General features: G+C 38.2%; 1 protein-coding gene across 2 annotated transcripts; it reads left to right on the top strand.

The window, feature by feature from the left end:
• Nucleotides 1–1,283: 1,283 nt before the first annotated feature.
• On the top strand, nucleotides 1,284–24,092 carry LOC106592095 (NACHT, LRR and PYD domains-containing protein 1 homolog). 2 transcript variants are annotated; one of them, XM_082973851.1, is made up of 11 exons: nucleotides 1,284–1,360; nucleotides 11,382–11,571; nucleotides 14,508–14,551; nucleotides 16,396–16,433; nucleotides 16,992–17,056; nucleotides 17,189–17,403; nucleotides 17,588–17,847; nucleotides 18,099–18,233; nucleotides 21,627–21,759; nucleotides 21,836–21,865; nucleotides 22,286–24,092. In XM_082973851.1, exons 2-11 carry the CDS (start codon nucleotides 11,456–11,458, stop codon nucleotides 22,618–22,620), a joined length of 1,371 nt encoding a protein of 456 aa, XP_082829977.1. In that variant the 5' UTR covers nucleotides 1,284–1,360; nucleotides 11,382–11,455; the 3' UTR covers nucleotides 22,621–24,092. The 2 variants fall into 2 exon arrangements, with proteins under 2 accessions (XP_082829977.1, XP_082829978.1); XM_082973852.1 differs by lacking the exon at nucleotides 11,382–11,571 and having other exon boundaries at nucleotides 1,306–1,360.
• The last annotated feature ends 243 nt before the right edge of the window (nucleotides 24,093–24,335 follow it).

Raw genomic sequence — 24,335 nt, 5'->3', positions numbered from 1 at the left:
TTCTAATCTCCACCCAGCACAGCCAGAAGAGGACTGGCCACCCCTCAGAGCCTGGTTCCTCTCTAGGTTTCTAATCGCAACCCAGCACAGCCAGAAGAGGACTAGCCCACCTCTCAGAGCCTGGTTCCTCTCTAGGTTTCTAATCTCCACCCAGCACAGCCAGAAGAGGACTAGCCCACCTCTCAGAGCCTGGTTCCTCTCTAGGTTTCTAATCTCCACCCCTCAGAGTCTGGTTCCTCTCTAGGTTTCTAATCTCCACCCCTCAGAGCCTGGTTCCTCTCTAGGTTTCTAATCTCCACCCCTCAGAGCCTGGTTCCTCTCTAGGTTTCTAATCTCCACCCGGCACAGCCAGAAGAGGACTGGTCCACCTCTCAGAGCCTGGTTCCTCTCTAGGTTTCTAATCTCCACCAGGCACAGCCAGAAGAGGACTGTTCCACCCCTCAGAGCCTGGTTCCTTTCTAGGTTTCTAACCTCCACCAGGCACAGCCAGAAGAGGACTAGCCCACCCCTCAGAGCCTGGTTCCTCTCTAGGTTTCTAACCTCCACCAGGCACAGCCAGAAGAGGACTAGCCCACCCCTCAGAGCCTGGTTCCTCTCTAGGTTTCTAATCTCCACCAGGCACAGCCAGAAGAGGACTGGCCCACCCCTCATAGCCTGGTTCCTCTCTAGGTTTCTAATCTCCACCCAGCACAGCCAGAAGAGGACTAGCCCACCCCTCATAGCCTGGTTCCTCTCTAGGTTTCTAATCTCCACCCAGCACAGCCAGAAGAGGACTAGCCCACCCCTCAGAGCCTGGTTCCTCTCTAGGTTTCTAATCTCCACCCCTCAGAGCCTGGTTCCTCTCTAGGTTTCTAATCTCCACCCCTCATAGCCTGGTTCCTCTCTAGGTTTCTTCCTATCCACCGTGCTTCTACATCTGCATTGCTTGCTGTTTGGGGTTTTAGGCTGGGTTTCTGTATAAGCACTTTGTGACAGCACTCTGTTGTTGATGTAAAAAGGGCTTTATAAATACATGTAATTGATTTATTGATTGACCACAACAACACAGATATGACCGTTTGGCATCTTTCTGCCAAACATTGTTGTTGTCACACTGCCCTCTCCTGGTAGCACTGCAGAACATCACTTAATGATATCATAAAATAAAACATTTAAGAAAAACAATTCTTACCAGATAGAATATGAAGTTGTGGGCTGAACACCTGCATTAAGTGTATGAAGACTTTACATGACATAAATATAAACATATAATATAAACCTATACCTGTTGAACCCGCCCACTGTGTTGAAATAGGAAGTACATTTATACGGAAATAGAGGAAGAAATGGACACGGTCGGTCAAAGAAAAACGTTTCTGAGGTTTGTACTGTAGCGTTCTTTTACAATTTAACATAGAAAAGTGTTTTAGAGAAGTTAGACTATTCAAGAGAAAGGTGATTTAGGTGGTAAAACATCCGCAGAATTATAAAGTTATACAATACTGATTTCAACTTTCAATAATGATCGTGTTAGGCTTATGCTGATTCCTATATTGATTAACCTAATCAATATAACGTTTTGTTTTTGTCTTTGAGATGTGGTATTATTATTATAGGCGATTGACAGCACATTATAATAATTACGCATGATCCAGTCGAAACTGTTCTTTCACTTTCCAGGAAGAAGACGAACATTGTAATTCTTAGTAAAGCTGTCGCTAAAGAAACTAGTCCGTTTCGTCAAGTAAAAGTGACGTAAAACTATGTAAACGATGGCTAAATCAAAGTTTATGTTGGGAAAAGCTTTCTGGTGACGCAGATCAGAAAGGCGGTGGTCCGTTTTGGGTCGCTGTTGGTGCGCCGCCCCGGTGCTCATTGTTTAAAGCACATGTTGAATCGTTGTCGTCACACCATTTTCTCATGAATTCAAGTCTCGGTGCACCGGGCGTGAATCCAATCGGTGTATGGGTTAATTTACTCAACGATACGAGGAAGGACCAACCTGAATTATGCAATAGAAACTCTCGTTGTCGTTCTGAAACGTTTTGGGAACGGTTTCTCCTTTTAGGCTACTACTAAACCAGAACAAGAAACGAAAGTGTGTGTGTGTGTGTGTGTGTGTGTACACTGTTCTCTTAAAGGGTTAGGAATAAATAGCTGTCAGCTATTTTAACGGTCTGTAACGTCTACTTGGTAAAACGTTTATAATGTCTACTACCATCTTTCAATGTAAAGTCTTTGTCAGTTGTGTGTGTTGACCCCAGGAAGACTAGTTGTTGTTAAGGAGTCAGCTAATGGGGATCCAACCAGGTAGACTAGCTGTTATGGAGTCAGCTAATGGGGATCCTTTTTAAATCAAACAACAGATTGGGCTGTCTTAATTGTTTGTGACCATGGACCGTAAAATAAGAAAAGTCTCTCATGAAGTCAACCAAGTAAAAGTGATGTGCAACAAAAGGAAAATGAACTACCGGTAGTTAAATATAATATAATATAGGGCTAAATGAACTACCGGTGTCGTGGAAAATTGTCTTAAGAATAACACTCTTACAAGAACTTGTAAATTCAATATAGACTTTAATACAGAGTAGTAAAGCCGAGCCGGTCCGCGGAAACAACTGCCTTCCTCAGGCCCCGGCTCTGCTTTTATACACATACAATACATAGGTCCATCCTTTATGTAAATGAAGTCATTTCTCTTATGTTTTCCGCCACCATTGTCTTTCAACACTATGGATAACGCCCATATCTGAGGATAACGCCCACATCTGCTTTCAATTCTAACATAACGGTGGCTGAAATCTCCTCATGTTGGTATCAAAAAAATAATGGTTGTGTTACTGTCATCCTTTCCCGTGTGATTCTCTCTAAGTATATCCGGGCCTTGTTTACTTAGCTTGGGTTCATCCATCCGGCCATACATTTAGCTTGCCTGGCCGTTGTGTGGTCCCTAACATCCTGTTATCTCTACTTAGGACCAGATGTTAGTCTTCTCTTCCCATAGCTAATGTATTTATGTCTTTCCTTCCTTCAGCACGTCTGCTTTTCTCCAACACCGGTAGTTTAATATAATATAGGGCTAAATGAACTACCGGCAGTTAAATATAATATAGGGCTAAATGAACTACCGGTAGTTTAATATAATATAGGGCTAAATGAACTACCGGTAGTTTAATATAATATAGGGCTAAATGAACTACCGGTAGTTTAATATAATATAGGGCTAAATGAACTACCGGTAGTTTAATATAATATAGGGCTAAATGAACTACCGGTAGTTTAATATAATATAGGGCTAAATGAACTACCGGTAGTTAAATATAATATAGGGCTAAATGAACTACCGGTAGTTTAATATAATATAGGGCTAAATGAACTACCGGTAGTTTAATATAATATAGGGCTAAATGAACTACCGGTAGTTTAATATAATATAGGGCTAAATGAACTACCGGTAGTTTAATATAATATAGGGCTAAATGAACTACCGGTAGTTTAATATAATATAGGGCTAAATGAAGTACCGGTAGTTTAATATAATATAGGGCTAAATGAACTACCGGTAGTTTAATATAATATAGGGCTAAATGTAGTACCGGTAGTTTAATATAATATAGGGCTAAATGTAGTACCGGTAGTTTAATGTAATATAATATAGGGCTAAATGTAGTACCGGTAGTTTAATGTAATATAATATAGGGCTAAATGTAGTACCGGTAGTTTAATGTAATATAATATAGGGCTAAATGAACTACCGGTAGTTTAATGTAATATAATATAGGGCTAAATGAACTACCGGTAGTTTAATGTAATATAATATAGGGCTAAATGAACTACCGGTAGTTTAATGTAATATAATATAGGGCTAAATGAACTACCGGTAGTTTAATGTAATATAATATAGGGCTAAATGAACTACCGGTAGTTTAATGTAATATAATATAGGGCTAAATGAACTACCGGTAGTTTAATGTAATATAATATAGGGCTAAATGAACTACCGGTAGTTTAATGTAATATAATATAGGGCTAAATGAACTACCGGTAGTTTAATGTAATATAATATAGGGCTAAATGAACTACCGGTAGTTTAATGTAATATAATATAGGGCTAAATGAACTACCGGTAGTTTAATGTAATATAATATAGGGCTAAATGAACTACCGGTAGTTTAATGTAATATAATATAGGGCTAAATGAACTACCGGTAGTTTAATGTAATATAATATAGGGCTAAATGAACTACCGGTAGTTTAATGTAATATAATATAGGGCTAAATGAACTACCGGTAGTTTAATGTAATATAATATAGGGCTAAATGAACTACCGGTAGTTTAATGTAATATAATATAGGGCTAAATGAACTACCGGTAGTTTAATGTAATATAATATAGGGCTAAATGAACTACCGGTAGTTTAATGTAATATAATATAGGGCTAAATGAACTACCGGTAGTTTAATGTAATATAATATAGGGCTAAATGAACTACCGGTAGTTAAATATTAAATATAATATAGGGCTAAATGAACTACCGGTAGTTAAATATTAAATATAATATAGGGCTAAATTAACTACCGGTAGTTAAATATTAAATATAATATAGGGCTAAATTAACTACCGGTAGTTAAATATTAAATATAATATAGGGCTAAATGAACTACCGGTAGTTTAATATAATATAGGGCTAAATGAACTACCGGTAGTTTAATATAATATAGGGCTAAATGAACTACCGGTAGTTTAATATAATATAGGGCTAAATGAACTACCGGTAGTTTAATATAATATAGGGCTAAATGAACTACCGGTAGTTTAATATAATATAGGGCTAAATGAACTACCGGTAGTTTAATATAATATAGGGCTAAATGAACTACCGGTAGTTTAATATAATATAGGGCTAAATGAACTACCGGTAGTTTAATATAATATAGGGCTAAATGAACTACCGGTAGTTAAATATAATATAGGGCTAAATGAACTACCGGTAGTTAAATATTAAATATAATATAGGGCTAAATGAACTACCGGTAGTTAAATATTAAATATAATATAGGGCTAAATGAACTACCGGTAGTTTAATATAATATAGGGCTAAATGAAATACTGGTAGTTAAATATAATATAGGGCTAAATGAACTACCGGTAGTTTAATATAATATAGGGCTAAATGAACTACCGGTAGTTTAATATAATATAGGGCTAAATGAACTACCGGTAGTTTAATATAATATAGGGCTAAATGAACTACCGGTAGTTTAATATAATATAGGGCTAAATGAACTACCGGTCGTTTAATATAATATAGGGCTGAATGAAGTACCGGTAGTTTAATATAATATATTATAGGGCTGAATGAAGTACCGGTAGTTTAATATAATATAATATATTATAGGGCTGAATGAAGTACCGGTAGTTTAATATAATATAATATATTATAGGGCTGAATGAAGTACCGGTAGTTTAATATAATATAATATAGGGCTAAATGAACTACCGGTAGTTTAATATAATATAATATAGGGCTAAATGAACTACCGGTAGTTTAATATAATATAATATATTATAGGGCTAAATGAACTACCGGTAGTTTAATATAATATAATATAGGGCTAAATGAACTACCGGTAGTTTAATATAATATAGGGCTAAATGAACTACCGGTAGTTTAATATAATATAATATAGGGCTAAATGAACTACCGGTAGTTTAATATAATATAATATAGGGCTAAATGAACTACCGGTAGTTTAATATAATATAGGGCTAAATGAACTACCGGTAGTTTAATATAATATAGGGCTAAATGAACTACCGGTAGTTTAATATAATATAATATAGGGCTAAATGAACTACTGCTAGTTTAATATAATATAGGGCTAAATGAACTACCGGTCGTTTAATATAATATAGGGCTGAATGAAGTACCGGTAGTTTAATATAATATATTATAGGGCTGAATGAAGTACCGGTAGTTTAATATAATATATTATAGGGCTGAATGAAGTACCGGTAGTTTAATATAATATATTATAGGGCTGAATGACGTACCGGTAGTTTAATATAATATATTATAGGGCTGAATGACGTACCGGTAGTTTAATATAATATATTATAGGGCTGAATGACGTACCGGTAGTTTAATATAATATATTATAGGGCTGAATGAAGTACCGGTAGTTTAATATAATATATTATAGGGCTGAATGACAGTACCGGTAGTTTAATATAATATATTATAGGGCTGAATGACGTACCGGTAGTTTAATATAATATATTATAGGGCTGAATGACGTACCGGTAGTTTAATATAATATATTATAGGGCTGAATGACGTACCGGTAGTTTAATATAATATATTATAGGGCTGAATGACGTACCGGTAGTTTAATATAATATATTATAGGGCTGAATGACGTACCGGTAGTTAAATATAGGGCTGAATGAAGTACCGGTAGTTTAATATAATATAGGGCTGAATGAAGTACCGGTAGTTTAATATAATATAATATAGGGCTGAATGAAGTACCGGTAGTTTAATATAATATATTATAGGGCTGAATGAAGTACCGGTAGTTTAATATAATATATTATAGGGCTGAATGACGTACCGGTAGTTTAATATAATATATTATAGGGCTGAATGACGTACCGGTAGTTTAATATAATATATTATAGGGCTGAATGACGTACCGGTAGTTTAATATAATATATTATAGGGCTGAATGACGTACCGGTAGTTTAATATAATATATTATAGGGCTGAATGACGTACCGGTAGTTTAATATAATATAGGGCTGAATGAAGTACCGGTAGTTAAATATAGGGCTGAATGAAGTACCGGTAGTTTAATATAATATAGGGCTGAATGAAGTACCGGTAGTTTAATATAATATAGGGCTAAATGTAGTACCGGTAGTTTAATATAATATAGGGCTAAATGAACTACTGGTAGTTTAATATAATATAGGGCTAAATGAACTACCGGTAGTTTAATATAATATAGGGCTAAATGAACTACCGGTAGTTTAATATAATATAATATAATATAGGGCTAAATGAACTACCGGTAGTTTAATATAATATAATATAGGGCTAAATGAACTACCGGTAGTTTAATATAATATAATATAGGGCTAAATGAACTACCGGTAGTTTAATATAATATTATATAGGGCTAAATGAACTACCGGTAGTTTAATATAATATAGGGCTAAATGAACTACCGGTAGTTTAATATAATATAATATAATATAGGGCTAAATGAACTACCGGTAGTTTAATATAATATAGGGCTAAATGAACTACCGGTAGTTTAATATAATATAATATAGGGCTAAATGAACTACCGGTAGTTTAATATAATATAGGGCTAAATGAACTACCGGTCGTTTAATATAATATAGGGCTGAATGAAGTACCGGTAGTTTAATATAATATATTATAGGGCTGAATGAAGTACCGGTAGTTTAATATAATATATTATAGGGCTGAATGAAGTACCGGTAGTTTAATATAATATATTATAGGGCTGAATGACGTACCGGTAGTTTAATATAATATAATATAGGGCTGAATGACGTACCGGTAGTTTAACATAATATAATATAGGGCTGAATGACGTACCGGTAGTTTAACATAATATATTATAGGGCTGAATGACGTACCGGTAGTTTAATATAATATAATATAGGGCTGAATGAAGTACCGGTAGTTTAATATAATATATTATAGGGCTGAATGAAGTACCGGTAGTTTAATATAATATATTATAGGGCTGAATGACGTACCGGTAGTTTAATATAATATATTATAGGGCTGAATGACGTACCGGTAGTTTAATATAATATATTATAGGGCTGAATGACGTACCGGTAGTTTAATATAATATATTATAGGGCTGAATGACGTACCGGTAGTTTAATATAATATAATATAGGGCTGAATGAAGTACCGGTAGTTAAATATAGGGCTGAATGAAGTACCGGTAGTTTAATATAATATATTATAATATAGGGCTGAATGAAGTACCGGTAGTTTAATATAATATAGGGCTGAATGAAGTACCGGTAGTTAAATATAGGGCTGAATGAAGTACCGGTAGTTAAATATAGGGCTAAATGAAGTACCGGTAGTTAAATATAGGGCTAAATGAAGTACCGGTAGTTAAATATAGGGCTAAATGAAGTACCGGTAGTTTAATATAATATATTATAGGGCTGAATGAAGTACCGGTAGTTTAATATAATATATTATAGGGCTGAATGAAGTACCGGTAGTTTAATATAATATATTATAGGGCTGAATGAAGTACCGGTAGTTTAATATAATATATTATAGGGCTGAATGAAGTACCGGTAGTTTAATATAATATATTATAGGGCTGAATGACGTACCGGTAGTTTAATATAATATAATATATTATAGGGCTGAATGAAGTACCGGTAGTTTAATATAATATATTATAGGGCTAAATGACGTACCGGTAGTTTAATATATTATATGGCTGAATGAAGTACCGGTAGTTTAATATAATATAATATATTATAGGGCTAAATGAAGTACCGGTAGTTTAATATAATATAGGGCTGAATTAACTACCGGTAGTTTAATATAATATAATATAATATAGGGCTGAATGAACTACCAGTAGTTTAATATAATATAATATATTATAGGGCTGAATGACGTACCGGTAGTTTAATATAATATAGGGCTAAATGAAGTACCGGTAGTTTAATATAATATAATATAGGGCTGAATGAAGTACCGGTAGTTTAATATAATATATTATAGGGCTAAATGACGTACCGGTAGTTTAATATATTATAGGGCTGAATGAAGTACCGGTAGTTTAATATAATATAGGGCTGAATTAACTACCGGTAGTTTAATATAATATAATATATTATAGGGTTGAATGAACTACCGGTAGTTTAATATAATATATTATAGGGCTGAATGAAGTACCGGTAGTTTAATATAATATATTATAGGGCTGAATGAAGTACCGGTAGTTTAATATGATATATTATAGGGCTGAAAGAAGTACCGGTAGTTTAATATAATATAATATAATATAGGGTTGAATGAACTACCGGTAGTTTAATATAATATATTATAGGGCTGAATGACGTACCGGTAGTTTAATATAATATATTATAGGGCTGAATGACGTGTTAAACGTTTAGATTGGGAGCTTTCTGGTTAAACAGATCAGAAAGGCGGTTGTCCGTTCTGCTCACTTCAGGTGCACTCGATTTAACTTGAGCCGATGTGTTCAATGATTGTCAGCACACACCATTCGTCTTTAATGCAAACCCCACCAGCCAGTGTGCAGGTGGAGATAATCTGATCGCACCTCATGTGAACTCAAGCCGTGGGCCTTTTCAGTAAACAGAACAAAACGGAGAGCGACCTACCTGAATTTGTCTAATAGAAACTCTAGTTTTTTGTTGCAGAACGTTTTCCTTTGCAGACCGTTTTTATTATGGTTTTCTACATTGTGCACTAATGAATACACCCCAGCTCAGGCTCAATCAAACGTACTCGCCTCACGTCCACCAGATGCATCAAACTCTTTGCGTTCCACAACGCTACGTTGGGGATGCCGCACTAGGCTGTGGTGTGTTCTGTGTACTGCATGAATTCAATATCTTAAACATGTGCGTTGCTTTACCGTGCGGTGGTACAAATGGAAGAATACACACAGACTCCACCTAGCTAGCTTTTAGCGAGTTGAAAAGCAAAGCACACGTGTGTCAGCTATGGAAAATGCTGGCTAGACCTCCGGCAAAACAAAACCTCATATACATCTGGTGGACATTATGCTGCGTATATAACCTGGCTAAACATCCAGCAAAACAAAACCTCATATACATCTGGTGGACATTATGCTGTGTTCATAACCTGGCTAGACATCCAGCAAAACAAAACCTCATATACATCTGGTGGACATTATGCTGTGTTCATAACCTGGCTAGACATCCAGCAAAACAAAACCTCATATACATCTGGTGGACATTATGCTGTGTTCATAACCTGGCTAGACATCCAGCAAAACAAAACCTCATATACATCTGGTGGACATTATGCTGCCTTCATAACCTGGCTAAACATCCAGCAAAACAAAACCTCATATACATCTGGTGGACATTATGCTGTGTTCATAACCTGGCTAAACATCCAGCAAAACAAAACCTCATATACATCTGGTGGACATTATGCTGTGTTCATAACCTGGCTAAACATCCAGCAAAACAAAACCTCATATACATCTGGTGGACATTATGCTGTGTTCATAACCTGGCTAAACATCCAGCAAAACAAAACCTCATATACATCTGGTGGACATTATGCTGTGTTCATAACCTGGCTAGACATCCAGCAAAACAAAACCTCATATACATCTGGTGGACATTATGCTGTGTTCATAACCTGGCTAGACATCCAGCAAAACAAAACCTCATATACATCTGGTGGACATTATGCTGTGTTCATAACCTGGCTAAACATCCAGCAAAACAAAACCTCATATACATCTGGTGGACATTATGCTGTGTTCATAACCTGGCTAGACATCCAGCAAAACAAAACCTCATATACATCTGGTGGACATTATGCTGTGTTCATAACCTGGCTAGACATCCAGCAAAACAAAACCTCATATACATCTGGTGGACATTATGCTGCCTTCATAACCTGGCTAAACATCCAGCAAAACAAAACCTCATATACATCTGATGGACATCGGGCATTATGCTGTGTTCATAACCAAGTGGGAAGGTGGTGATTACCAGTTGTGATTGTAAATAAATAGTGTTCAAAAACCATATTAATATATTGCTTTTTTATTTTTTTTTATAAATAGCGTGACATAACAACCAAGATGCCCAGCGCTTCAAGCCCCAGCCTCCTCCTCCAACATCCCCTCACTCTAAATGTCAGTCTCATCTCGCGCCCAACACAGTCCAATGCATTTAAATATCTTGCCCGCTCCATAGCAAGCTGCTCTCTCTGCACCGATTGGTGAAGTCATTTAACGTAGAGCTAAATAAAAATACAAATAGAGTGATTTCAGAGGTTTAAAAAAGGAACGATATAAACAGTTACTTTTTTGGGGGGGTTTGAACCGGTTCAGAATGTAATTTTGCTCGTCTAAAGAGTGGGAAAATGTATGGTTCTGTTAAGAACGAAACAATTGGAAAATAATTAAAGTTCCAACCTCTGGTTGTTACATTTTAACTGACAAATGCTGTTATCGAGGTCATTTCCTTTAGCAGGTGATGTCGTTGTGTGGACTCTGTGACCACGGACAGTGAACGTCTTGTCATTGTTAATGGTACTTCCAACAATTTTCAGAAATATTGACTGTTAATCTGTTATTTCATATTGTAGCTGAGTGAGCTGTGACTTACATCTAAAACAAGTTTCTCTGGGGAGAGAGAGAGAAGGGGACCACTGCCTCTAAAATGAGTCTGTCTGGGGAGAGCGAGGAGAGAGGAATTGCCTCTAAGAGGAGGTATTCTGAGAGAGAGCGGGCCAATGCCTCTATAAATAGTTTGCCTCAAGACACCAGTTCTACGAGGTAAGAGTTCAGTTGTAAATTTAATATATACAGTTGAAGTCGGAAGTTTACATACACCTTAGCCAAACACATTTAAACTCAGTTTTTCACAATTCCTGACATTTAATCCTAGTAAAAATTCCCTGTCTTAGGTCTGTTAGGATCACCACTTTATTTTAAGAATGTGAAATGTCAGAATAATAGTAGGGAGAATGATTTATTTCAGCTTTTATTTCTTTCACCACATTCCCAGTGGGTCAGAAGTTTACATACACTCAATTAGTATTTGGTAGCATTGCCTTTTTAAATAGTTTCACTTGGGTAAAACGTTTCAGGTAGCTTCCCACAATAAGTTGGGTGAATTTTGGCCCATTCCTCCTGACAGAACTGGTGTAACTGAGTCAGGTTTGTAGGCCTCCTTGCTCGCTCACACTTTTTCAGTTCTGCCCACAAATGTTCTATAGGATTGACGTCAGAGCTTTGTGATGGCCACTCCAATACCTTGACTTTGTTGTCCTTAAGCCATTTTGCCACAACTTTGGAAGAATGCGTGGGGTCATTGTCCATTTGGAAGACCCATTTGCGACCAAGCTTGAACTTCCTGACTGATGTCTTGAGATGTTGCTTCAATATATCCACTTAAGTTTCCTACCTCATGATGCCATCTATTTTGTGAAGTGCACCAGTCACTCCTGCAGCAAAGCACCCCCACAACATGATGCTGCCACCCCGGGCTTCACAGTTGGGATGGTGTTCTTCGGCTTGCAAGCCTCCCCCTTTTTCCTCCAAACATAACAATGGTCATTATGGCCAAACAGCTCTATTTTTGTTTCATCAGACCAGAGGACATTTCTCCAAAAAGTACAATCTTTGTCCCCATGTGCAGTTGCAAACCGTAGTCTGGCTTTTTAATGGCGGTTTTGGAGCAGTGGCTTCTTCCTTGCTGAGCGGCCTTTCAGGTTATGTTGATATAGGACTCGTTTTACTGTGGATATAGATACTTTTGTACCTGTTTCCTCCAGCATCTTCACAAGGTCGTTTGCTGTTCTGGGATTGATTTGCACTTTTTGCGCCAATGTACATTCATCTCTAGGAGACAGAACGCGTCTCCTTCCTGAGCTGTATGACGGCTGCGTGGTCCCATGGTGTTTATACTTGTGTACTATTGTTTGTACAGATGAACGTGGTACCTTCAGGCGTTTGGAAATTGCTCCCAAGGGTGAACTAGACTTGTGGAGGTCTACAATTTTTTTTTCTGATGTCTTGGCTGATTTCTTTAGATTTTCCCATGATGTCAAGCAAGGAGGCACTGAGTTTGAAGGTAGGCCTTCAAATACATCCACAGGTACACCTCCAATTGACTCAAATTATGTCAATTAGCCTATCAGAGGCTTCTAAAGCCATGACATCATTTTCTGGAATTGTCCAAGCTGTTTAAATGCACAGTCAACTTAGTGTATGTAAACTTCTGACCCACTGGAATTGTGATACAGTGAATTATAAGTGAAATAATCTGTCTGTAAACAATTGTTGGAAAAATAACTTGTGTCATGCACAAAGTAGATGTCCTAACCGGCTTGCCAAAACTATAGTTTGTTAACAAGAAATTTGTGGAGTGGTTGAAAAACGAGTTTTAAATGACTCCAACCTAAGTGTATGTAAACTTCCGACTTCAACTATATTTATACACACACACACACACACACACACACACACACACACACACACACACACTTATTTTAAACAACTAATTTAAGAGAAGTATTTCCAAATTACATAACATGTAGTTAGGGCTGTGACGGTCATGACATTTTGTCAGCAGGTGATTGTCAAGCATATAACTGTCTGTCTCACGGTAATTGACCGTTAATTAACAGAAACACGTTTAGCATCTCCTGTCTTCCACACACAGCCTACAAGCAACTGATTCAGACCTTTGGAACATCTACATTTTTAAAATGTCTAATAAATCCATGTAATATAGTCAACACCACCACAATAAATCCATTATTTATATTAGACGGGTCTAAAGAAACATGATATGAAGAAAATGTAGAGTATTTCAGAAGAACAGAATAGCATACTCTGAGTTGTAAATGGCTGTGGGATACACTAGTTCATTTAGCAGACAAGGTTTGCTTAGAATTTTGTTGGCATTATTTTATATTATAGAATGAAGAATACAATTGAAAATAGCTAAATAAAATATATAATAAAATAAGGATATTTCCTTAATGATTTGAGGCAGTGTTCACATGCGGCTATTCTGTGTTGAGCAGTTAACAAAGAAACAGGAAGTCCTATATGATTAATTTAGTTAGTTATTCTACTTTAGTTGTGATACAAACTTTGGCCTGTGTGTTTAGATTGTTAACCTGTTTAGGATAGGGGGCAGTATTGACACGGCTGGATAAAAAACGTACCCGATTTAATCTGGTTACCACTCCTACCCAGTAACTAGAATATGCATATACTTATTAGTGAGTATAACAGAACTCATTTGGCAGGCAAAAAACTGAGAAGGTTTCATGCAGGAAGTGGCCTGTCTGACAAGGTGTCGTTCTTCTTGTCTCTGTTTATTGAAGAGTGAGGATCTTAGCTGTCCCGTGACACTTCCTACGGCTGCCATAGGGTCTCAGAAGGCGGTAAAAAGCTGAATCGTGGCTTTGCAGGCTCTGGCTGAAAAAAAGTAGCGCGTTTGGGTAGTGGCCGGTGTAGGCCATCACTGTAAATAAGAATTTGTTCTGAACTGACTTGCCTAATTAAATGTCACCTGTAATGTCACTATCACTTTATGGAAGTTGACATAGTGGGTTATGTCACATTTGGCAAAGCACCCTGCATAGGGAGCTGTTCTGACACCCTTTGTATTTCTTATCACTGTATGTATACAATATAAAGCCTTTAAGTTGTATTTAGTTTATTCACAGTCTATCCTTCTGCTTTACCAACACCAGAGACCATGGTGGAGAGAGTTGTATCAAGTCTGGACCTGAGAAATGTGAGTGTTAACTGATTTAAATTGTTTAAAAATGAAAATAGTTTTAAAGCATTCATTATAGTTGAGTCCCAGTCAAGGAACACAATCATGATCTATTTGGTCAAAACAAACTTAAAGGTAGAGTCAGCAATATGACGTAGATGCACAAAGTAAACAGCATAGTGGGTCAATTTCTACAACAACTAAGAGTGTTGGAGCGCAAGGCTAAACTTCTCCGCTGTTTTGGTCCCGTGGCTAACACTCTGTAAGCGAGTGAAGAGAACCCTTGCACATGGGCAGATACTGTGTGTGACTGTGAGAGTTAAGTCAGGCATCTTGCTCATCGCAATATCTGTGGTGCTGCTCGTACAACATAATTTAGCTGACTCTACCTTTAAGCTCTTATCCTAGGATCTACCAGAAATCAGGCCCCCAACATCTACAAAACATGGACCAGAACGATGTTGTTTCCTGCTTCCACAAACATGAATTAATATAACACTAATGTCAGATTATGGTATGCTAATATGTTCCATGATTCATCCAATGGCATTGAGTTGTACACCACCTCAGTCACCGGCTTCATCAATAAGTGCATTGAGGACGTCGTCCCCACAGTGACTGTATGTACATATCCCAACCAGAAGCCATGAATTACAGGCAACATCCGCACCGGACTACAAAGGGAAACCCAGCTGCGAGCTGCCCAGTGACGCAAGCCTACCAGACGAGCTACATGCCTTTTTTGCTCGCTTCGAGGCAAGCAACAATGAAGCATGCATGAGAGCACCAGCTGTTCCGGATGACTGTGATCACGCTCTCCGTAGCCGATGTGAGCAAGACCTTTAAACAGGTCAACATTCACAAGGCCGCTGTGCCAGACGGATTACCAGAGCGTGTACTCAGAGCATGTGTAGACCAACTGGCAAATGTCTGCACTGATCGAGTCTGTAATACCCACATGTTTCAAGCACACCACACTTGTCCCTGTGCCCAAGAAGGCGAAGTTAACCTGCCTAAATAACTACTGCCCCTTAGCACTCACGTCGGTAGCCATGAAGTGCTTTGAAAGGCTGGTCATGGCTCACATCAACACCATCATCCCGGAATCCCGAGACCCACTCCAATTCGCATACCGCCCCAACAGATCCACAGATGACACAATCTCTCTATTGCACTCCACACTGCCCTTGCCCACCTGGACAAAAGGAACAGCTATGTGAGAATGCTATTCATTGACTACAGCTCAGCGTTCAACACCATAGTGCCCACAAAGCGCATCACTAAGCTAAGGACCCTGGGACCAAACACCTCCCTCTGCAACTGGATCCTGGACTTCCTGACGGTCGCCCCCAGATGGTAAGGGTAGTCAACAACACAGCTGCCATGCTGATCCTCAACACCGGTTCCCCTCAGGGGTGCGTGCTCAGTCCCCTCCTGTACTCCCTGTTCACCCACGACTGCATGGCCAGGCACGACTCCAACACCATCGTTAAGTTTGCTGATGACACAACAGTGCCTGATCTGAGACAACGATGAGACGGCCTATAGGGAGGAGGTCAGAGACCTGCCAGTGTGGTGCCAGGCCAACAACCTCTCCCTCAATGTGAGCAAGACAAAGGAGATGATTGTGGACTACAGGAAAAAGAGGACCGAGCACACCCCCATTCTCATCGACGGTGGAGCAGGTTGAGAGCTTCGAGTTCCTTGGTGTCCACATCAACAACAAACTATCATGGTCAAAACACACCAAGACAGTTGGGAAGACTTGCTCACTTATATTCATTTTTATTACAAGTCTATTTATTAATTCATTATTACGTAAGATTGTCCATTTTTAAAATAACAAATACTTTTGGCTTCAGGGATTCCTCAGAGCTGTAAGACTTGTGACCATGTTGAGGTAAGTCATAATGTCAATCTTACTTTTACATACCTGCAGGAGTCAGGCACAGTCTCAAAGCCAGGTGTGTACTGACCAACCATTCATACTGGGATATAGACAGTCCTGTGTTCTGCTTTAGTAATATAAACACAGTCTCAAAGCCAGGTGTGTAGTGACCAACCATTCATACTGGGATATAGACAGTCCTGTGTTCTGCTTTAGTAATATAAACACAGTCTCAAAGCCAGGTGTGTACTGACCAACCATTCATACTGGGATATAGACAGTCCTGTGTTCTGCTTGTAGTCATGCAGGATTTTAGCTGTTGTCATATTTTGTCATTAGACAGTTTAATTGATAAATCACCAGCATTCCATGCAACATTTAATAAATACATTAGATTAGTTACTTTGGTTTAATTGGCCAGTTTCCTGGACACATTGAGTCTATTCCTGGACCTTAAATAACTTTCTATTGAAACTTCCATTGAGCATGCTTTTTAGTCCAGCACTAGACTCAATCTGTGTCCAGGAAACAGGCCCCATATGTATTACTGACATGCTTGTCCTTATTCAGGACTCCACACACAGACTTCAGATTGAACCCTTGACTTCCACTGTCCAGGGAGTGACAATGTTCAGGTAAAATAACTACTTTTAACATTTCATTCCACTTGCTAGTGTATTTCCCCATTACCTTTGGGAATAGTCTTCTAATCCAACCTCTCCATTTGACCATTGACCCTCTCTACCATATCTTGTTGTTGCCCTCAGGCACAGGACACCCAAAGGGAGTTATGAGTGCACAGTGTCTGGGCTCCGCTGGCTATGTGAGAGAGATGTCATTCTGAAGTATCACTTCAGGAACTGGGAACCCTACAGTCAACTTCTGAAAGACATGCAGTACACACAAGGTGGTCCATTGCTGGACATCACTATGGAGTTAGGTGAACTGGAGGAAGTTCATCTGCCACACTTTGTCTGTTTAGGTAAAACCATATAGAAATAGTATTCAGAAAGACATTTCCATGTAACTGAATTTCACTTCCTGAATTAATGAATTAACTATTTTGGGAGTTTGAGTTTAATGTGATCTGGTACTGCATATTCTTTGTGTTTTAGTTGGATGAATAATACAATATTTGTCTCTCTCCTTTTTATTGTGTTGTTCAGGGACCAACCCTTCCCTGAGGAATGAGATGAAGATTCTTCATGTAGAGGAACATGGAGTGTCTTTTGGGAAAGTGCATGAGGTCACCAGATTCCATGCTAAGATTCTCCATCCCAAGTTCTCATCGGCCTCTGTTGTACTGAAATATATCGCCTGTTGGAACGTAGATGTCCACTGTGACGTGATCCTCTATTTGGCAGTAAAAAGGTCAACAGTCATTTCAAGGCTGTACCTGCTCCTCAGAAACTCCAGTCAGAAAGAGGTGAGGCACTATCATTGAAGTGACAACAGTAAGTTGAAACTTACTGAAGGAAAGCTGATAGTTTGTTGAAAATCTCTAGATTACCAAGACAACATGCAGCTCTGTGAGAAATCTATTTCTGTTGGAACATTCATTAGTACAGTGTAATACAAATGTTGGTCATAGTTTATATTGTATCTCAGTTAGCTGCAAGTTGTGTGAGTTATGGGACTACATTGTTCTGACTGACTACTACATTGCTCATTTTGTAGGCTGTTCAGGAACGGGAGAAAGGTCAGCTGTCCCAAGGATATTCTGAATTTCTCCTGTCAAGTCCAAATGGGTCCTTAAAGCTGAACAATTGGTTTGCACTCAAGAATCCCCTCTCCACTTCCATCAATCCAGAGGTACAGTTTTAGCAGGCTGAGGACATGAATCTGTCATATTGTATATGTCATGACTATCATTAATATGATGACTTATTTATTGAATCAATTAATTGTTACCCGATTAAAAAAATTACAAAAAGTTGAATTATTTAACAATTAACTCATTAGGAACCTGGGGCACCACGGAAGAAGTTGTTTCACGAGTTACCATCTCCTGAATTAAACTCAAGACGATATATATATATATATATATACACACACACACACACACACACACACACACACACACACACACACACACACACACACACACACACACACACCTCTCGATTAGTCACTTATCAATCATTACCTCATATCAGTCTCATTCTGAACGTCGCAGACCTCTTGAATCTGCAAGAACCCAAGCCTTTTCTGATCATTCAGTACTTCACCAATTTATTTAATTATTTATTTACTAACTAACTAAATAATAATACACATACACACTTACATGAGATGAAAAGTCCCTAGTGGACTGAAACGATATGACGGCTTGTTGCACAATGGAAAGGGGATGGAGAAAAATAGAGGGAGAGATATAGAGAGTCAACGCTTGGATACATTTGGAAACTAGTAGTCAGTAATCAGAGTACTTAGCACTCCAAGCAATGTAATGCAATGTATATACGTATTTAGGTGTAGATGTCTTTGTTTGTTGTCTCTCTGTTTTAACCAATCAAGTCTTCTAATTGTTGGGGTAGTTGTAGTTCACGCTTCGACGTAATTCTCAGCTTGTCCACCAGAGGTCACAATGTCCTTCTTAGTTGTAGAGCTTCTCTGGTAGTTGTTCAAATAGAGCAGACCTGTGATTGTCTGAGATGGGATTTCTTCCTTCCCACCTCGTGTCTTTTAGTCAAAGTTCTAAGACTACTTTTACATGTTACAGCTGCAGACTGAATGTTTCTGGACTCGTAGTGGAGGTTATCTTCTCACCTCGTGTTGGTTTTTCATAGTTTCCAACCATTTTTGTAACATTCAGCTGTCCATCTGCTGGTCCCATATGTTAATTATTAGTCATTCCCTTTAACCTCTATGGGCTAGGTGGGACGCTAGCGTGCCACCCGTGGTGCACTCCATCAACAGCAGGTGCATTTCAAGAGCGGCAAATTTGAATCCAAATAAATGTCAAAATTCAAATTTTTCAAAAATACAACTATGTTACATCATTTGAAAGATAAACATCTCCTTAATCTAACCACGTTTTACGATTTCAAAAAGGTTTTACGGCGAAAGCATAAATTTAGAGTATGTTAGGACAGTACATTTACAAGAGTTGTGTGTAATGTTTTGTCAAGTCAAAGACAGGGTCACCAAAACCATAAAACCAGCTAAAATGATGCACTAACCTTTTACAATCTCCATCAGATGACACTCCTAGGACATTATGTTAGACAATGCATGCATTTTTAGTTCTATCAAGTTCATATTTATATCCAAAAACAGCGTTTTACTATGGCATTGATGTTGAGGAAATCGTTTCCCTCCAATAACCGGCAGTCAAGTCAGCGTCAGAAATTAAATAATTAAAATTAGAAAACATTGGTAAAATATTATATTGTCATTTAAAGAATTATAGATTTACATCTCTTGAACGCAATCAACTTGCCAGATTTAAAAATAACCTTACTGGGAAATCACACTTTGCAATAATCTGAGCACTGCGCCCAGAAAAATACGCGTTGCGATACAGACTAGACGTCATGTTGGGGAGATCTAAAATCGAAAATACTATGTAAATAATCCATTACCTTTGATTCTCTTCATCAGATGTCACTTCCAGGTATCACAGGTCCATAACGAATGTAGTTTTGTTAAAAAAAGCTCATCATTTATGTCCAAAAATCTCCGTCTCGTTAGCACATGATGTAAGCCAGCCGGACTTCTCGTCATGAACGAGGGGAAAAAATATATTTCCGTTCGTTCAAACATGTCAAACGTTGTATAGCATAAATCATTAGGGCCTTTTTTAACCAGAACATGAATAATATTCAAGGTGGACGAATGCATACTCTTTTATAACGTATTGGAACGAGGGTACCCAACATGAACTCGCGCGCCAGGTGTCTAATGGGACATCATCGTTCCATGGCTCTTGTTCGGTCAGATCTCCCTCCAGAAGACTCAAAACACTTTGTAAAGGCTGGTGACATCTAGTGGAAGCAATAGGAAGTGCCAAAATATTCCTCAGCCCCTGTGTTTTTCAATGGGATAGGTTTAAAGTCAATACAACACATCAGGCATCCACTTCCTGTCAGAAAATGTCTCAGGGTTTTGCCTGCCAAATGAGTTCTGTTATACTCACAGACACCATTCAAACAGTTTTAGAAACTTTAGAGTGTTTTCTATCCATATATAATAAGTATATGCATATTCTAGTTACTGGGTAGGATTAGTAACCAGATTAAATCGGGTACATTTTTTTATCCAGACGTGCAAATGCTGCCCCCTAGCCCTAACAGGTTAAGCACTCTGGCCAAAGGGGCGGTTCCATCACAATGACACAGTCTTCTGACCTCATTTGGGGGCGTCGTTTAGTTTTATGTGCAACGGACATGAAAAACGATGATCTCCTTAGAAAACGAAAATCACATTCCTATCTTAACAAAAATAGTTTCATCGTTCTTCATATTTCCTACACAACGTAAAGGATGTAAACCTGACATGCACAGTGTGAAAGCTCTTCAAGTTACATTATTTTCATTATACAGTTTTTATTGACATCACAAAATAATAAAACAATATGACATGATTATTCTTTAGATCCCCACCACATTTCTATCGTTTAAATATTGTTCCAATATTAACTTTTTCTGACATTTTTATAGTTTTGGCGGAAAAAGTTTCCTGGAAAACAAAGGCATTCCTTTGGTTAGTACTGAAGAGCAAGAGGGAGATTTCCCTCCTGCCTAATTTATGACCGGGTGTTAAGGTGTCATAACCGGCCTTCCTCTGGGAAAGAGGTCTGGCTATCTGTCAGCCATTTGCCAAGCTGATCTGAGCCCTTGGATCCTCAGCCAGGAGAGTCATGACAGTCCACCTCTGGTGGGTTCGACCTTGGAAGGATTCTGCAAGTTACAAACTGCCATAAAAATGACCACGGGATGTCCTGGTTGCAGGAGCCTTTTGGTTGGCACTGAAGAGCAGGAAAGAGATTTTATTTATTTAAGGTGTCAAAACTGGCCCAACTCCCCCATCTCCTCTCCTGTGGGGTCTGGCTATCTGTCAGCCATTTGCCAAGCTGATCTTAGGCCTTGGATCCTCAGCCAGGAGAGTCATGACAATATGAATAACTGGAATATAATTATATTTCACCCTTTCTCTCTCTCTCTGTCTGTTGTCGCAACCATTGCACCATATGGCCTTCTACAGAAGATTCAGCTGTTACCTGCAGACACCACACCAAGCTGTTGTAAGATGATTATGGGAAACACAGGGGTTGACATTGAGATGGAGTTAATTGGGGATGATGAGAGGATAGCATGGAGAGATATGCTACGAACAGGTAGGAGAATATGTCAATAACTTATTTTCTGACAGATGCTATTTAGAGTGATATAACCTATTTTTGTTTCTTTCAGATGAATACATCACTGAAACCCATTCAACTAGTAAGTAAACATGAGAGATACAAACCAATGACTTGAGGGTCAGTCAACATGGTTTACTGTAGGACCTGGACTAGTCCTGATTATAAAAGACTGTCTTCAAGAACAATGACATCTCCTCCAGGACTTGATGTAGATTAACCTGGTTCTGAATGCCCCAATGACATCTCCTCCAGGACTTGATGTAGATTAGCTTGGTTCTGAATGCCCCATACTGTTTTTCTGTGAAACTGAATATGAATGAAACAGTAATGGTGTGATGTGTTCATTGATGCATGTCGTTATTGTTCGAGAATAGGGTCTCAATGCAAAGATTCAATAATGCAATTTAGACTTTTGTCGGTCACTTTGAAAGAAGTCTGCTTCTAAATGACTGAAATGTAAATGTTCAAATGTAGTTATTTTGTAACCTGACTCTCTCAGGTGCTGTGTTGGGGGCAGGAGGTCCGACTGAGAGCAGTCTGACTGGTTCCGCAGAGCAGCAGCTGCGTTCTGTACGGACAGAGTTTGTGAAACGAGTATCAGGACCTGTCCTGAATGAACTGCTGGACGTACTCCTGCAACACACAGTCATCAACCAGGAGGAAATGGAGTCAGTGAAGGTGATAGCTGAGAGGACAGAGAAGGCACGTGACATCATCGACATGATGTTGAGAAAAGGAAATGAGTCATGTTCCAGGATGATCAACCTTCTTGGGGAGCTGGACCAATGTCTTTGTTCACTGCTTCAGATCAACAGTGTTGGGGTACCAACCTAATGGTAGAATGGATAGTAACAGTGTTGGGGTACCAACCTAATGGTAGAATGGATAGTAACAGTGTTGGGGTACAAAATACAAAAATAACTGTACAAATGTTATGGAGACACAGTGTTGTGTAAAAACATTGCATATAATAATTGGAATCATTTGGACCGGGGAGACCTGATCCGAGATCAACCCTCCTAATCAACACCATGGGGTGTATTCACTAGGAAACAGACCTGATCCTAGATCAACCCTCCTATTCAACACCATGGGGTGTATTCACTAGGAAACAGACCTGATCCTAGATCAACACTCCTATTCAACACCATGGGGTGTATTCACTAGGAAACAGACCTGATCCTAGATCAACACTCCTATTCAACACCAAGGGGTGTATTCACTAGGAAACAGACCTGATCCTAGATCAACACTCCTATTCAACACCACGGGGTGTATTCACCCAGGAAACAGACCTGATCCTAAATCAATACTACCTGAATTTGTCCCAAAGAAACTACTATTTTGTTGCAAAACGTTGTGCTACGGTGGGTGACTAATTAATACACCCCTGATCTGACTGGGCTGTAAATCTTGGTAAAAAAAGCAACAACAATCCTCCACCACCCTCTTCAGAGGACAAATATCATAGTTTTATTTCAGCTTTTTTGCTACACATACATTTCCATGTGCCATATATTTTTTAATTGGGATGTGATGTTTTACAAAATGTTTGAACCTTTCTAATTGTATGGTATCCACAGATTGTGAGCTAAAGATGAAAACCTTTCCTGCAGGTATTATTATGCGGGTATTATTATTATGTTATTAATTGACTGACTGTGTCTTTCCAAATCACCCAACACTGCTATTTGTAAGGTTAACTTTAAGCACGTGATTTTTTTTTAACCGTTCCTGAACCTGTGAGCAGAAACTAGCTACATCGGGGCAATACCAGAATAAATGATCTATTGATTCTGTCTCTTCACAACAAAATCTACAGAGCTGAGATTGTTGTATTGTTGCCCTATATATATATATATATATATATATATATATATATATAGTATTCTGTTGGTGGCAAGAAATGTATATAATCATTTATATTGAAAACTGTTGAGTCAAGTGTAGTTTTTGTACCAGTTCATTAACCATATGGCATGGAATTGGTACATCGAAATTCTCCTCCCTGTTATTTTGCAACCTGTATGGCGCAGCTGTCAACATTTTTGTCCTATGATGAAACTGGTATATTTTTCCATTTATGCTAGTTCCTTTCAGCCAATTTGTATCTTTAATGTATGGCAGGCAAACAAGTTCCCTACCGTCTCCCTTTTCCACTTGCCGACTCCATTTTTGTGGTAGTGCTGCAATTAGTTGGTTGTAAATTTGGATTGAGCAGACATTCCCATATATTTTAGATAACTGCATATGTGACAACTCCATTTCAATTCATAATATCATAAATAAAATACAATTTTGAAACATTTTTTCCATAAAGAAGTTTTTTTTATTAATCAATATATTTGAGTATAACCATAACATTTGTTGTAATATTTTTTTCTATCTTTTACGGAGTATAAAACTGTTACGGGAATTAAGTTATCAATGTTCTTAAACCGAACTTCAATTAAACTACTCAGTCTGCCCCACCAGAGTGTGTGAGATTCTGGTTGAATGAAGCAGATGGAGACCCAGCCAACAATGGTCAAAACGTTTATTTATGAGAG

Source organism: Salmo salar, chromosome 04 (genome assembly GCF_965601325.2).
Source record: "Salmo salar chromosome 04, fSalSal1, whole genome shotgun sequence".
NCBI lineage: Eukaryota > Metazoa > Chordata > Actinopteri > Salmoniformes > Salmonidae > Salmo > Salmo salar.
This window is presented reverse-complemented; position numbering and strand designations above follow the sequence as displayed.